Source organism: Sus scrofa, chromosome X (assembly GCF_054392235.1).
Source record: "Sus scrofa isolate SSC_HxYL_T2T_F1_AM1 chromosome X, Sscrofa_HxYL_maternal_Yorkshire_Landrace_v2.0, whole genome shotgun sequence".
Classification (NCBI taxonomy): domain Eukaryota; kingdom Metazoa; phylum Chordata; class Mammalia; order Artiodactyla; family Suidae; genus Sus; species Sus scrofa.
The window spans coordinates 60224278-60241991 of NC_139401.1; the positions used below are offsets into that span (position 1 = coordinate 60224278).

A 17714-nucleotide genomic window follows, 5' to 3' on the forward strand; every position below is an offset into this window, starting at 1 on the left:
GTTACTGCCAGTCACATTAAATAATAGAATCCGAAAGCTGTCAAATCAGAGGAGTTATAAAGGAAATGGAAGCTTGGCCAGTCCATACCACCTCTTGACCCCTAATCAATACATAAACACACTTGACAACATCTGCTGCCAGCCATTTCCCAGCCCAACTGCTTAAACACAACCAGTGATGAGGAAATCACTATCTCCCAAGGCAGCCCTTTCCTTCTTCAGATAATTCTAATCATGAGCAGAACCCTCTAATTTACCTGTATTTTATGAAGGCACCAGTCAAAAAGCTCAGTAAACTCTGAAAGAGGTCAAAACGTAGGTAAGGTAATTTGATTGGAGGAAATGAACTCCTATAATAACAAAGGTTTCCCATACTAACAAAATGTCCCTCTCTACCACTGCAGTTAAGCAATGTGTCATTTCAAAGGTGGATGTAGAGAACTAAAAGAAACCTAGTTTGCTGCAGGCATAGCTCCCACTTTTTGCACACACACTCCCACCTCTGTTTTGAAGCCTCAGTCCCAGCTTCCAGAAGAAGCATGTATGCTTAGAAATCCCTGAGCACACATTCCCAGGAGCATTTAGTGCTCTTACCTGGCACAAAGTCAATCAGCATGGCATGTACAACCAAACACAGAGCCATTCCTTTGCCTCTCAAGGGAAAGAGATTTAATAACTGTCACCAATTACATGAAAGATCATTATAAGAAGGCTGATAATAAATTGTTTTCCTTTTCTAGCATAGATACATTGAGCAATAATGAGCTTCAACCAGAGCAACGAAGATTCTGGTTACACATCAGACCAAAAAAAAAGAGGAGGAGGGGAAGGAAAGCAAAGGAAAAGAGAGGAGAGGGGAGGGGAGAGGAGGAGGGGAGGGAGAGAGGGGAAGGGAAGGGAAGGAAAAGAAAAGGTAAAAGACAAGACTTGTGTAGATACCCTGTATCAGCATTCATGATCATCTATCAATATGTTAGAATGGGCCTGGCCCTCCAAGTTCCATTCTTCCCTAACACAAACCCATGATATTAATCAGGCTACTCTTGCTAGTCATTCTAACACATCCAGCTTATTCCTACCTTTGCTCCTGTATCCTTCCGATGGGTGCCCTCTACCATCCATCCAAGAAGGCCCTCCCTATTCTTCCACCATTCCTCCACTGTCCCTGGCTTCCCTGAAGGAATAGTGACTTCCCACAAACTCTCTTATTTAGGCTTCAAAACAGCCTTGCAAGGCAAAGCAAACTTTATTATTCTCACATTATACATAAGAAATTCAAGGCCAGAGAAGGTGATGCCTCACAGTGAACAGGTGGCAGTCAGGACTGAGGCAAGGTCTTGAGACTCTTAGGGCAAAATTAGGAGAGATAATATATGACAAGGGTGACAAGTACAGAGGGAACTTGGGTTCAAATCTGAACCTACAACTTCTTTGCTGAGTAATGTAGAAAAAGTTACTTAACCTCTCTGATACTCATTCATAAAATACAAATAATAATATCAATCTACCTCATGGGGCTGTAGTGAAAATTAAATAGGGTAATACACATAAAACACTTAGAACAATTCCTGGCAGAGTCAAGTATTAGCTGTTATTATTATTATCTTCTATGTTGGCACCAATTGCTTGTACAAATACGAGGCAATGTGGTATTTAAGAAAATCGTTTTCTCTAGCCATGAACAGGATTTTGGAGGTACTACTGTTGCCCTCATAATTTCCACAAGTCTCTCACATTCCAAATGCTACTTCCTTAACAGCCAGACTCTAAATAGTCCTCAGCAATGGCAGATTTAGTCTGGGTTAAAGATGCTGAAGTCCTTTGCTTCCTAAAGTGAGAGTGCAAGAAAGAACTAGGGTGGGGTGGGGTGGATGGAAGCCCTTTATAGATGACAAAGTTCCCTTCCCAGTCGAGAAAACCAGATGCTTTTGACAAAATTGGTTGACACCAAATCAATATATAAAAGCCAACTGCATTTCTGTAAAGTAGAAAATATCACCTAGGAAAAAAAGATGATTTTACAAAGATATCACTCATACTCTTAAACAATATATAATTCCTAAAGGAAAAATATATAAGCCCTTTATGAAGAATATAATTGTATTTCTGAAAGATATTGTTACAACTGAAATAGGGAGTAAAATCATGTTTTTAGATAGTATCAATACTATAAAAATGTCAAGTCTTTCCTAGGGTCTAAATGTATCCAAATAAAAAAATCTCAATAGGGATTTTGGAACACTTAAAAAACTCATTATAAAATGTATATAAATAAAGAACCAAGAATAGCTAAGATATGCCTGAAAAATCAAAGTGAGGTGAATTACAAAAATATAATAAAACTATAGCAATATGCATAAGCCAATGAAACCAACTAGAAGTTACCAGAAAAGCAACTATATGAGAACATGATTCATGAAAGATCTATCTTTTCAAAGTATTGAGAAAATAAAGATGTATTCAACAAATTGAATCAAATAACATCAGATCTTTTCTTCACACCATATATAAAAACTTCCCAAAATAATTTAGAGGGATAGCTTTACAAACTTGGAATAGAAAAATTTCCTAAATAAGAGACAAAAAGAAGCATAATTAAGAAAGAAATTAATACATTTGACCACTTTAAGTAAGAACTTCTTTCCAAAAGATTATCATAAATAAAGTGAAAAGGTAAACCATAAACTGGGAGATGTTTGCACAAATGATTAGTCTCCAAAATGTGCAAAAGAGGTCTTTTAAAATAATGAAATAAAGGCCAACAACATATCAGAAAAAAATGGGAAAAATGTGAGATGTATTTCACTGATAAGGAATTATGAATGGCTCATAAACATATGAAAATATGCTCAATATATTTAGAAACATGAAAAAATGTAAAGTAATGCCACAATGGGATGATATTTTACAGCTACCAGATTTGTGTACATTAAAAATTTGACAATTTGAATGTTAAAGATATAGGGGAAAATAAGAAAACTAGATGCCCTCTGGCAGAAAGCTTATTTATTTATTTATTTATTTATTTTTGTCTTTTTGCCATTTCTAGGGCTGCTCCTGTGGCATATGGTGGTTCCCAGGCTAGGGGTCGAATCGGAGCTGTAGCCACCGGCCTATGCCACAGCCAGAGCAATGTGGGATCCAAGCCGCATCTGCAACCTACACAACAGCTCACGGCAATGCTGGATCCTTAACCCACTGAGCAAGGCTAGGGATCAAACCTGCAACCTCATGGTTCCTAGTCAGATACGTTAACCACTGAGCCACGACAGGAACTAAAGAAAGCTTATTTAAATAAATAGCTGAAAACTTTCCTAATCTGGGGAAAGACATGGACATCCAGGTATCTTAAAGCTCAAAGGTCTCCAAACAGTTTCAGCTCAATGAAAACTTCACTAAGATACATTATAATGAAAATATCAAAAGTCAAAGACAAATAGATAATCTTGAAAGCAGAAAGAGAAAAGAAGCTCATCACACACAAAGAAACCCCCATAAGGTTAACAGTGTATTTCTCAGCAGAAACTTTGCAGATCCAGAAAGTGGGATGATATACTCAAATCACTGAAAGAAAAATATTGCCAACCAAGAATACTTTTTACCAGGCAAAACTATCAAACATTTTTGAAGGAGAGATAAAGACATTCCCAGACAAATAGAAGTCAAAGGAGTTCATCACCATGACATTTCTTACATAAGGGAGTTCTTCAAGTTGAAAAGCCTGGATGCTGACAAGTAACACGAAATCATGTGAAAGTATAAAACTCATCAGTAAAGGTAAATATATAATTAAATTAAGTACTCAAATACTGTAATATGGTACCATGTAAATTATTTAGCTCTAGTATAAATGCTAAACAAAAATATAATTATAAGTAACTATAGCACAATATTTTGTTAATGGATTGACAAGAGAGGAAAATGTAAAACATGACATCAAAAATATAAAAGGTGTGTTTTAAGATATTATATGTGAACAAACTTGTTATCAGATTAAAGTAGACTATTATAATATTAAGATGTTTTGTGTAAAATTCATGGTAACCACAAAGCAACAACCTATAGTAGATATACAAAATATAAAAAGGAGGGAATCTAAGCATACCACTATAGAAAATCATCAAATCATAAAGAAAGAGAACAAGACTGGAAGAAAGGGAAAGAAAATCTATAAACCATGCAGACAATAATTAAAAAATTGGCCATAATAAGTAATATCAATAATTAGTTAAATAAAAATGGGCTAAAATCTCCAATCAAAAGACATAGAGTGGCTGAATAAATACTATGCAATACCAAACTGTATGTTGTCTATAAGAGGTTCACTTTAGTTTTAAGGATACACAAAGGCTGAAAGTAAGGATATGGGAAAAGCTATCCCATGCAAAAAGAAGCCAAAAGAGAGCAAGAATAGCTATACCAATATCAAACAAATTGATATTAACTCAAAAATTCTAATAAGAGACAAAGAAGATCATTATATAAGCATAATGGGGTCAATTAATGAAGAGGAATAACAATATTAAATATATAGCACCCAACATCAGAACACTTAAATATATGAAACAAATATTAACAGATCTGAAGGGAGCAATAGCAATACCATACCAGTAAGGGACATAAATATCCAACTTTCAACAATTTATAGCTCATTTGTACAGAAAATCAATGAGAAAACATAGGGCCCAAATGACACTTTGGACCAAATGTATATAACAGACATACACAGAACATTTCATCCAACAGCAGCAGAAAACACGCACCTCTCAAGCATTCATAGAATATTCTCCAGGATAGACCATATGTCAGGTCACAAAATATGTTCTAACCAATTTAAGAAGACTGAAGTCATGTAAAGTATCTTTTCCAACCACAATGGTATGAAACCAGAGATCAGTAACAGGGAAACCTGGAAAATTCACATGAATGTAAAGACTGAACGTCATGCTACTAAACAATTAATGGGGCAAAGAAGAAGTCAAAGGAGAAATCAAAAAATATATTGAAATAAACAAAAATTGATATACAACATGCCAAAACTTTTAGAATGCAGCTAAAGCAATTCTAAGATGGAAGTTTATAGAAATAAATGTCTACATTAAGATTCAACTAGAATCTTACAGCCTGCCAAAACTAAATCAAGAAGAAACATACCAACTGAACAGACCGATCACTAGAAATGAAATTGAAGATGTCATAAAAACACTCCCTACAAATAAAAGTCCAGGATTAGATGGCTTCACAGGCAAATTCTACCAAACATACAAAGAAGAACTTCTATCCATCCTTCTTAAACTTTCCCAACAGGTTGAAGAAGAAGGAATAACTCAAAGGCATTCTATGAAGCCACCATCACCCTAATACCAAAATCAGACAAAGACAGTATCAAAAAAATTTTTTTAAGATACTATCAAAAAATAAAATTATAGGCCAAAATCTTTGATGAATATAGATGCAAAAATTCTAAACAAAATTTTAGCCAACTGAATCTGACAACATATAAAAAAGATCATATACTACGATCAATTGGGATTCATCCCAAGTTCACAAGGATGGTTCACAATATGCTCATCAATGAATGGTCATACACCACATTAACAAAAGAAAAGTAAAAAACTACATGATAATTTCAAAAGATGCATAAAAAGCATTTGAAAAAAATCTAACATCCATTCATAATAAAAACTCTTACCAAAGTGTGTATAGAGTGAGCATAACAACCTAATAAAAACCATTCGTGGCAAACCAATAGCCAACATAATACTCAATGGAGAAAAGCTGAAGCCCTTCCAGCTAAAATCTGGAACAAGACAAGGATGCCCACTCTCATCCTTTTATTCAACATAGTATTGGAAGTCCTAGTCACAGCAATCAGACAAACAAATGTAATAAAAGGTATCCAAATTGGAAGAGAAGTAAAATCATCACTCTATGCAGATGACATGATACTATAAATAGAAAACCCGAAGGACTCCACACAAAAACTACTTGAACTGATCAATAAATTCAACAAAATTGCAGGATACAAGATTAACATTCAGAAATCAGTTGAATTTTTGTATACTAACAATGAAATATTAGAAAAGGAATATAAAAATATAATACCTTTTAAAATCGCTTCCTAGGAGTTCCCATTGTGGCTCGGCAGAAGTGAACCCTACTAATATCCATGGGGATGTGGGTTTGATCCCTGGCCTCACTCAGTGGATTAAGGATCTGGTGTAGCCATGAGCTGTGGTGTAGGTCTCAGACAAGGCTAGGAACTGGTGTTGCTGTGACGTAAGCATGCAGCTCTAGCTCTGATTCGACCCGTAGCCTGGGAACTTCCATATGCTGCACCTTTGGCCTTAAAAAGCAAAGCAAAACAAAACAACCAAAAAAAAAACATAACATAAAATAAAATTGCACCCCAAAAATTAAATACCTAGGAATAAACCTGACCAAGGAAGTAAAAGACTTATATGCTGAGATCTATAAAACATTAAAAAAGGAAATTAAAGAGGATTCAAAAAAGTGGAAAGATATTCCATGCTCTTGGACTGGAAGAATTAATATTGTTAAAATGGCCATGATACCCAAAGCAATCTACAGATTCAATGCAATCCCTATCAAATTACCTATGACATTTTTCACAGAATTAGAACAAACAATTCAAAAGATTGGATTTAATGGAATCACAAAAGACCCAGAATTACCAAAGCAATCCTGAGGAACAAAAACCAAGCAGGAGGCATAACTTTCCCAGACTTCAGACAATATTACAAAGCAACAGTAACTAAGACAGTGTGGTACTGGTACCAAAACAGACATACAGACCAATGGAACAGAAAGGAGAACCCAGAAATAAACCCAGATACCTATGGTTAATTAATTTCTTAAAAAGGAGGTAAGACTGTAAAATGGGGAAAAGATGGTCTTTTCAGCAAGTGTGGCTGGGAAAACTGAAGGGCTGCATGTAAATCAATGAAACTAGAACACACCCTCAGACCATGCACAAAAATAAACTCAAAATGGCTTAAAGACTCAAACATAAGACAACACACAATAGGGCTCAGCAGAAAAGAGCCTGACCAGTATCCATGAGGATGAAGGTTTGATCCCTGGCCTCACTCAGTGGGTTAAGGATCCAGTGCTGCTGTCAGCTGTGGTGTAGGTCACAGACATGGCTTGGATCCCACGTTACTATGGCCGTGGCATAGGCCAGCGACTATAGCTCTGATTTGACCCCTACTCTGGGAACTTCTATATGCTGAGGGTGTGGCTCTAAAAAGCACAAAATAAAATAAATAAATAAATAAATAAATAAATAAATAAATACATACATAAAAATACAACACACACAACTCCTAGAAGAGAACATAGGCAAAACATTCTCTGACATCAGCCATACAAATGTTTCCTTAGGTCAGTCTCCCAAAGCCAAAGAAATAAAAACAAAAATCAACCAGTGGGTCCTAATAAAACTTAGAAGCTTTTCCACAACAAGAGAAACCATAAAAAAAAGACAACCTACAGAATGGAGAAAATAGTTTCAAGTGATACAACCAACAAGGGCTTAATCTCCAAAATATACAAACAGCTCATACAACTCAACAGCCAAAAAGCAAACCACCCAATTGAAAAATGCACAGAAGACCTGAATAGAGCGTTCTCCAAAGAAGGCATATGATGGCCAATAGGCACATGCATTTTGCTCAACATCATTAATTATTAGAGAAATACAAATCAAAACTACAATGAGATACCACTTCACCCTGGTCAGAATGGCCATTATTAGTAAATCTACAAATAACAACTGTTGCAGAGGGTGTGGAAAAAAAGGAACCCTCCTACACTGCTGGTGGGAAAGTAAATTGGTAAAACCACTATGGAAAATGGTATGGAGGTACCTCAGAAAACTAAATACAGAACTACCATAGGATCTAACAATCCCACTCCTGGGCATATATCCAGACAAAACTTTCATTGAAAAGGATTTTTATACCCCTACGTTAGTTGCAGCACTAGTCACAATAGCCAAGACATGGAAACAACCTAAATGTCCATCAACAGATGAATGGATTAAGAAGATCTGGTATATAAACATGATGGAATACTACTCAGCCATAAAAAGAACAAAATAATTCCATTTTCAGCAACATGGTCATGGTTGGAACTAGAGAGTCTCATACTAAGCAAAGTAAGTCAGAATGAGAAAGACAAATATCACTGGATATCACTTATATCTGGAATCTTATATATGGCACCAATGAACCTATCTGCAGAAAAGAAACAAATTCATTGACATGGAGAACAGAGTTGTGGTTTCTAAGTGGGGGGGGGGGGACTGTGAGTTTGGGGTTAGTAGCTGCAAACTCTTGCATTTGCAGTGGATAAGCAATGAGATTCTGATGTATGGCACAGGACCTACATCTAGTCACTTCAGATGTAACATGATGGAGGATAATGTTAAAAATAATGTAATGTTAAGAAAAAGAATATATATAACTGGGTCACTTTGCTATATAGCAGAAATCGACAGAACATTGTAAATCAACTATAATAAAAAAATTAAAAAAAAAAATACCTGGCATGCTCTGAAAACAGACAATCAATACAACAAACATTTACCTCCAATTAGCCTAAGGAGGTACTTGATAGTATCATCCAAAGATTGTACCCAGTGAGAAGCCAATAAGATGGATCATGTGAATGCAAATGAGTGCTAATAATGCCATTTGAAACTCTAGTATGAAGAGAAATATATGTACTTCAGAGAGAAAGGTCCTCCTTTCTAATGTCATCCTCAATTCACAGATCCTGATAAGAGTCACCTCTAGGGCCACAAATAAGACCTTCTACATAGATGGTTAAGGCTAGACGTCTATGTCCATCTGAAGCTGAATGGATAAATAAGGGCTGGCATATCTGAACTCATCTGAAGTCAAAACACTGTTGCCATTAGCCTGGAAAGGGAGCTAGCTCCCCAATTGTTAACAGTCCTGTTAGCAGCTCATGCATAATCTTTCCTGGTTGTTCTGTAGCCCAGAAAGCACAGGATTACGTTTCAGGAGGGGGTAAACATTTACTAAAATTGGCAGATTATGATGCACAAAAAATCAAGCCCTCTACTAAAACAACCCTTAGCTGGCAAAAACTGACAGAACCAACTTTTCCAGAATTCTATAATCTAACCCAAACTTTACAGCAACCAGGGAACTCTTGATGCAGAAAAGGGTGGTTAAAATTTGGTAAGATAATTTTTAAGCCTTTTTGCTCATTTATCTACCATTCCTGATACCCCAACAGCTGAGAGGAAGGTGACCCGCATTCCTCCTGCAGCTTGCTGGTGCCAGGGGGCTAACGATCTTCCTCTTGAAATACTGTGGCTGGGTGGTTTTGACCTGTTTGGCCCTGAGGGCTAGGCACAGAAACTGACCTTTGTTTTGTACCTCTACCCGCTGAGGCTAAAGGGGCTTGAGAGCCTGTGACTGCCTCTGTCACAGACAGATTTACAGACATACACTGCCCATGTCCACCCAGGGCAAGGGATAGAAGAAGGGAAAAGCAGCAAATGGATCTGGATCCAATCGCACAGGAAGAGACTGAGAAAAAAAATTCCTGGGAGAATAGAGACCCAGAAGGGCCACTGTAAATTCTTAGGAAATCAGAGTGCAATACGCATGCCTTGGACCAGAAAAATCTGCTCTGAAAAAGCCCGAGCGAATTGTAGGTTTGCACTTCTGAAGGATCTGCGGGTTCCAATACAACCAGAAGAGTAAGAGAAAGGTATAGTTATGGGCAGCCTGGATTCCTGTTGAAGGAATGCCCCAGCTCTAAGCCAAGTTGCAAAGAGCAGGACAGTAGTTTGTTTTGGCTCCAGATATCTAAGAGCAATCTCAGCCAGGTCACTGGCTGACCAATGACATAATGGAATAGATACTTTCATGACTACACATGACAAGTAATGTAGTCTTTGTAAAAAAAAAAAGTGTTTGGAGGACTTAGTACACAAATGGACAACTGCATCCCTCAACAAATAACAGCAAACCCTAGGGAAAGAGGAGAATCTGATTTCCGGAGTTATCACACAATAATATTCAAAATGCCCAATTTTCAATGACAACAACAACAAATTACAAGGCAATAAACAGGAAATTATGGCCCCATTCATAGGAAAAAAATAAATAAATGGACACAAACCATGCTTGAGGAAGTCCAGACACTTTATTAGACAAAGACTTTAATGACTTGTTGTAAGGAAGATTCAGGAGGCCTGGGGTCAAGTTCTGGCTTTGTCACTCATTCCCTACATGCATACGAAAGTCACTTCCATTCTCTTGGCCTATGTTTCTTCAGGATTTATACAACAAGGAAATTAGGCTAACCAGTGGTCACAAGCTGAGAACCAAGGTTACAAGTTACCCTAATGATATATGTTCAGTTTATTCTTCATAGTGTTTCTTTTAAAACATGTGAATTACTGGTCAACATTTTTAAAATATGGAGACTTTTATATAAAATCCAATTCCTGGCTTTTCTTAAAGGAACTGGATTTTTTTCTTGAAAAAAATTAGAAGTTTTTTTTCTTGAAAAAATTGGCTGATTTTTTTTCTTAAAAAAAAAAAAGGAAGACCTGAGCTCACTGGATTTCCCTCCTTTCTATGCCCTACTCCACCATTGAGAACCATCATAGTCACTTTTGCTCACTTTAGATTTCCCAATTGGACGCAGGCTCTTATTTACTATAGTTTCAGACTGCTTTACTCATGTAGTTAACTGCCTAGACCTGTAAACATCTAATTCTACTAGTCCTGGCCAAGATAGGTCTTTCTAGCTCTGTGAGTCCAGGATTTCATTCAGGTTAAAACAGGTTAAAACATTCCCAGGTGCAACCAAAAAGAGACACTATATAATTAAAAACCAAGTAACATTCTGGAGCAGTGGGCTCCCCTATGAACAGGAGAGGTTTAGTTTCTGTGACATCTGATCAGTACAACTGTAAGGAATTATAGAAATGAATTGAGTAGCTCATCATTTCATCCCCTGCATCCAGGCAGGCCAGAAACCAGGTAAATCTAGAATTTGAAGAAATAAGTAAAATATATGCTGATGGCATCTGAGTAGGCTCTTTACTTTCTAAGCAAACCCATACTTGTCATGCAGGCCTCACCTATCGCCACCAATAGCAGGTTGTCATGTGTTCTGTACAGAGCCTGACTTCAAGTGGGCAGCAAGCCTGTCCCCAGGCTATGACCCAAAGTCAGAACAAAGGCCAATTTTACATGGCGATAAAATAGACGGACCTCAATGATTTGGAGGTAAGAGCCCAGCATATGAAAGGAGGGTCATCACAGGGACGGGATTTTCTACTTAAAGACACATTCAGGAGTTCCCTGAATTGGCTCAGTTCCCTCAGTTCCCTGAGTTGGCTCAGTGGGTTAAGAACCCGACTAGTATCCATGAGGATGCATGTTCGATCCTGGCCTCACTCAGTGGGTTAAGAATCTGGCATTGCCACAAGCTATGGCGTAGGCCACACAGGCAGTTCAGATCTGGCATTGCAGTGGCTGTGGTGTAGGCTGGCAGCTGCAGCTCTGATTCGATCCCTAGCCTGGGAACTTCCATATGCTGCAGGTGTGGCCCTAAAAAGATTTTAAAAAATGACACAATCATATCCCAGAAGTCTACTCTCAGCTCCCAGAGGGGAAATCAGCCCAGGAAAGAAGCTGAAGATGTCAGCAATTAGATAGAACTGATGTTCAGCAAACTGTAATTCACTTAACCTGACCAATTTCTGGGAAGGTAAATCAACTCCCACATTGCTCTTGTGAAGCCATGCCCACAGCACAGAAGGAAGAGACTCTGAGAACATGCACAGATACTTGTATGTACATACAGAATGAAATTCTGAATGATAAGAAAGACAGATATGCAACTGTGTAGAAGAAACATAAACCCAACAATTTCTTCCACAGCAGCTAGAATGGTATCACACTTCCTATTTACACGTATCCAGCCTATCTCAGGTTACCTCAGGATTTTCATAAGACCATAGATTACTCCCATTTTACAAGGAGGAAAACTGAACTTCAAAGATGCACAGAAAGCTGCTCAAGCTTCATACTTAGCAGAACTGAGGTTACTCTGATTCCACACTTGGTTTAAACCCAACTAACAACAGGTAGGGCTAGCGTGGACAGAATAGCACTAACACCCTGGATTATATACCCTACGGCTGGAATGTTCACTCAACAGTGAGACTTCTACTCCGGAGAAGCTCCACTATGGAGACAGAGATGCTCCACCATGTCACTGACAAATTTGGTCCAATGATGCTCCACTATGTCAGTGATAAATTTGGTCCAATGATCCACAGAGGTGTCCAGTTGGTATAGAGTTAAGAGGAATGTCTACTTCGCCATTACATTTTCATATTATATGCCTAGTAACCTAAGGATTATGTTCTCAAGACGCTACTAAATCTTAGGTCAGGGTGAGTCTGGATAAATGAGGCAACTACCCTACAATACTGAGGTACAGCATCCCAGGAAATCACCCATCTACCTACCAATAACATCAGTACTGATGAAGATTCAATAGTTAAGTGTGACTCATCTCAATGTCCTACCTAGACATTTCAGAGCTTGAAGAGATTATAGAAAATGCTTTAGAGATAAGGAGAAAATAAAGGCCCATGATCATATGCAAATGTTTAGGAAAGCCAAAATCAGAACTCAGGTCTCTCATTTTCTAATATAGGCAGCACTATTTCCACAAAATCATTCTAGACTCAACCAAAATCAATGTAGAAGAATGGAGATAGCAATTCAATTTTAGAATATCTGCTAGAAAAGAATCTCTACAACCTCCATCATTCAATTCTTTGAATTACACACAATCTTACCAGAAATGTAAACCTGCACATTAAATACTCATTCATGAGAACTGAAAGGTCTACCTTGGAGCCAGTGTTCACATCATTCATGAAACTGTCTAACCCCATTTATTTTTACTGGTGGCACTACAACGACAGGTTCCTAAGGTTCTATGGTACTCTGAAGACCATTCAACTAATATTTAAACAAGCAAACAAAAGGCTCAAATGCTCATTCTGAATATAATCTGAGGCAACACGGAATACTACCTTTGTTCCTCAAAGAGTAAATGCTGGTGTAATAAAAGATTATTGGAGATCTAACTTGTGATTTAGGCTCTCTCATTAATGTTCCTGGTCTGCTGTCACAGTCCTCAGTCTATATTTATACAATCTGATATAGTAGCAACTAGCCAAATATGGATAATGAACACTTGAAATGTGACCAGTGTGAACTGAGATGCATACAGAGTACACACCATATTTCAAAGACTTAGTAAAATATACTATTATAAATGTTACAGTGATAATATATATGATATTATACCATAATATTTTGGATATATTGAAGGAAATAGAATATATTACATTAACTTCACCTATATTTTAAAATTTTTAAAGTGTGGTTACTAGAAAAATTTTAAATTTTAAATTATATTTGTGGCTTACATTTGTATCTCACATTATATTTCTATTGGGCTGTGCTAGTCTAGGCCAAATCATTCTCAACATCAAAGATTCTGATTTAACTAACCTAGAAACTGGGGTTTAGTGTTTGGGCTTTTTTTAAGCTACTCAGGTGAATTACTTCATTGTGCAGCCAGGATTGAGAACCACTAGTCTAGACTCTATAACATGCATGCCTGGGCCAGACAGTGGTCTTCTGGAATGTCAGCTTCAGCTCACCCAAGTGATACTGGGGTTGTGTGCTTGGAGGAACATTTCTCCTGGCCTTAGATGTAGGAGCATCAGTGCCAGTTCACTGATATTCTAAAGACCACCTCTGTCATTTTCCTCCTGGAGTCATTCTGCCTTGTTTAATATTTTGTCCCATCCCTTGAATTACTATTTATTATAAAAATGACATGTCACTGAAGGTGAAATACATGTGGATTTGCCTGTGATTGTCACCGGATACAGTTTTAATCCTTCTTTTAAAGAGGACAAGACACATAATCTGTCTGTGCACAAGGTCTCAGGCTAGTTCCAAAGGCTCATGGCTATTGATGTGCTCTTTCTAACTACCCCTGGGACTAATACATCAACCAGAAAAGCTGAGCTGGGACACATGGCATTTGGAGACTCTGATGAAAGATGCCACATATGTAAAGAAAACAGATTCAATAGTCCATTAGGAGACTTCCAGGAGAGAGAGGATGAGAGGACATTTTGCCCACCGCTTTGCTTTTGAGCAGTACCCTCACCTAACTTGTTCCAACTGGATAATAGTGCTTCCTACATTTGCAGCCCTCCAAGGAAGGCCTCTTTCAATCACCATGGCCAACCCTGATACATTGATACACAGACTTTCTTTTCTTTTTTCTTAAATGGCCACACCCACGGCATATGGAAGTTTCCAGGCTAGGGAATGAATTCAAGCCACAGCTGCAATCTACACCACAGCTGCAGGAACACCAGATCCTTAACCCACTGCACCAGGCTGGGGATCAAATCTATACCTCCACAGCCACCCAAGCTGTTGCGGCTGGATTCTTAACACACTATGCCACAGTGGGAACTCCTACATAGAGCTTCTTGAAGCTAATAAGGTAGTGACGATGATGTTGAAGATAACAATGATGATAAAGCAAGTTACCATTTGCCAAGTATGCTCAATGTGCAAAGAACTGTGCACTTTACTCACACAGCGATCTCATTTAATCCTAATAAAAAGTCTGTCATCCTCATTTTTCAGATGAGGAAATGAGGCTCAGGAAATAAAAGTCTTGCCAAAAGCCATAGAGCTAGGGGGTAGTAAAGCTTAGACTGCATCTGCATCTCAGATTATTTGATTCCAAATGTCCTGCTCCTTCCCTCATGTCACACTGCTATCATTATTATCCTGAGGCCCTTCATTCTCCAAGGGCCCAAGCCACTCTGATCTTTTGTTTGAGGTCAGGACCTCAGTCTTCTCTTAACCAAAGGAACTAACAAAAGATGATGGGCTGTGGATGATGATCATAAGACACTGTTGTGGCTTTGGTACTTGTACTGCCACAAATCTCTTTTAACGTACATTATTTAATTCACTGTGACATCCCCTGGCATGAAATAATTGCCAACACCATTTTGCATATGAGGAAAATCAGAGCTCATAACTCCAAGGAAGGCCAAGAGCTGGGACATCAAGCCAGTGCTTTTCCCCCATCAGCATCTTGTTAATTGGTGACCCAGAGGAAGCAGAAACTGATAAGGAGCCCTTTCTAAAGAGCTGCTTCTTTTAAAGGCAAGGTCTTTATGGTACAATGTCAAAAGGGCTAAGGCCTTACAAGCCCCATCAAGATGTCTGCTTCACACCTTCAGCACATCTTTGATCCCAGCCACCTGACTCCCTTGCAAAGAGTAAGATTTTCAATCATTAAAACTCCAGCTCTGAGAGGATTAGGGAGCCCAGAGTCTTACATTAACAGCTGTAGACAATCTTGAGACCACATGCAGGAGTGTTCACACTTCCCTAAACGACAAAAAGGAGGCAAAGGAAGCAGAGATGAGTGGAGAGGGGAGGAAGAGGGTGGGAATATATCTATAAAAAGAAAGGATAAAAAAGAGAAGGCGAGGAAAATAAAGAAAGCATAAAAGAGATATAAGAAATATGAAAGTTCACAGCAATATAAAGTTACGAGGGTCTTCAAAAACCATCAAGGCCCAAAATGCCTTTGTTGTTGTTGTTGTTAAAAGTCACGGCAGGTAGAAGTGGGAGGCAGGAGGTGGGGACTGTTAATATAAACAAGAGAAAAAGGAAAAGTCTCAAAATTAAAAGGGCAAAGATTAAAGGAAGACAGATTCTGGATAGCAAACCAAAAACATGGGGAAAATGTGAGGAGCCACAAGGAAGGGAATGAGAAGGAGAATAGAGGCTGGGGAAGGGAAAGGCAGGGACAAGCAGCCAAGGAGACATGAGAGGAGAGTGAAGGCTGACACTCACCCTCACAAAGCTGGCAGGAAACCATCCCTCCTCATCGTCGATCTGGCCCCACCACCAATCCTTGTTGGAAGCATCCAAGACTTTGATGACGTCGCCAGCTTTAAATGCCAACTCCCGGTTGGCCATGGTGACGTGATCCCATACTGCCTCAGCACTAACGATGGAATCTCCAGTGATCAGCTTAAGAGACAAAATAAGAATGTGTTCAGTCCATACATCTAGCTCTTTATTTCCCTCCACCCCCCAAAAGCTCTACTACTTATAGAAAAACTCACATACTAGTGGTAAAGGGTGAGAGTGAGGAAGATGGCACTGGGAGAGCAAGATCCACTGGGTCACAAGACAAATAATACTATCAACTCTACATTAGCCAGTGGGTAGAAAGATCCAGAATGTGCATATGGACTACATAAGCCCCATGCTTGTATCCCTACTCATGAGCTCCTCCTCTAGAGAAGGAAAAGCTTCAGTCCATCTCTCCTTGGGGGCTTCAAGGCATTCCTGCATCTGGAATGGATGGAGAGTCTGAAACCAATGGCTAAAGTGAGGCTTGAGTGTATCAGCTCTAAATTCTCTGTGCTCCTCCCCATTCCCTCCTCCTCCTTATAACTGACCAATTGAGAGTTAGTGATACATTTTTAACCCCACAGCACCCCACCCCCATATACCACGACATTCCTCACACATAATGGAACCCAGCTTTGTAACCTCCTGTTCTCACCCACACATGATGCTATCCAGAGAGATCATGGGTTCATGGATATGAAAATATATGGCATTCTGTGATGCCTTGATCCCAAAATATTCAACCCAATCACAGATTCACTCAGTAAATTACTTCACCCTGTGGGATACACAGGGGATCTAGGTTGACTTCTGCATTTGGTAGATAGCAAGACTGAGCTATAAGAAAGTTAAGGAATAAGTTTAGGATCACTCAGCAAGGCAAGGGCTGCGCATAGACTCTTATCTAAGTCATTAGACTTTGCGGCCATCAGGACTTTGCTCCACACAGCAGCAGGCAGACATCTATGTCACTGCCACACAAACACACAGACATATGTTCATGACACTCATCTAAGCACAGTGACTAGGATGCATATGGGGGAATAGTCTGTCTCTGTCTGGCTACCATCCTGACCACTGTGTTATCTGTTCTCTTTTTTCCCCTAACTGGTTCCAGCCTTTATGTCATCAATCTTACTGGAATTTGGAGGAAAACATTCCAGAATAGAGAAGATATGGTCTGTCAGGCAAAGGACTCAAATATTCTCTCCCCAGTACTGAATTTCTGAACATGTCCTTTAGAAGTTAACTTTTCCATCAGCCTACTTTGAGAAAGGATCCCAAGGCAATCATGGCTCCACAAGACCAAAGTCAAAGAAATTCAAAGACAACAGAGACAGAATATGGAATATGTATCCTCTCACACATACCAGCCAGAGAATAACCCTATGGTCATGATATTAATGCACGCTACCTCACATACACATGAAAAAAAAACCACATATTGATCATTTGACTTTGTTAAGGCAATCTGCTGGTAGCTCCTGACTGAGGCATCCTTTTATGGCTCAGGGTTCTAGCCATTGTGCCTTCTATAGAAGGCAGAGAGTTCCTCAGTATGGATACAAAAGAGATTTCAAATAGGACCTTTTATAATACCATCTTTCAAGTACCTCATGTTTTAATGTTTACAAGGTGTTTTCACAC

General features: G+C 38.6%; 1 protein-coding gene across 13 annotated transcripts in view; it reads right to left on the reverse strand.

Moving 5' to 3' along the window:
• ARHGEF9 (Cdc42 guanine nucleotide exchange factor 9) overlaps positions 1–17714 on the reverse strand; it is a 418114-nt gene that overhangs the window by 97985 nt on the left and 302415 nt on the right. For 7 of the 13 annotated variants that reach the window (XM_085006208.1, XM_021080635.2, NM_001435435.1 and 4 more), the window contains one exon: positions 16002–16181. The exons of the other annotated variants lie outside the window; for them this stretch is intronic. In XM_085006208.1, coding sequence (XP_084862334.1) covers positions 16002–16127 — 126 coding nt within the window. In that variant the 5' untranslated portion in view covers positions 16128–16181. The remainder of the gene's footprint in view (positions 1–16001; positions 16182–17714) is intronic. 13 annotated transcript variants of the gene reach the window in all.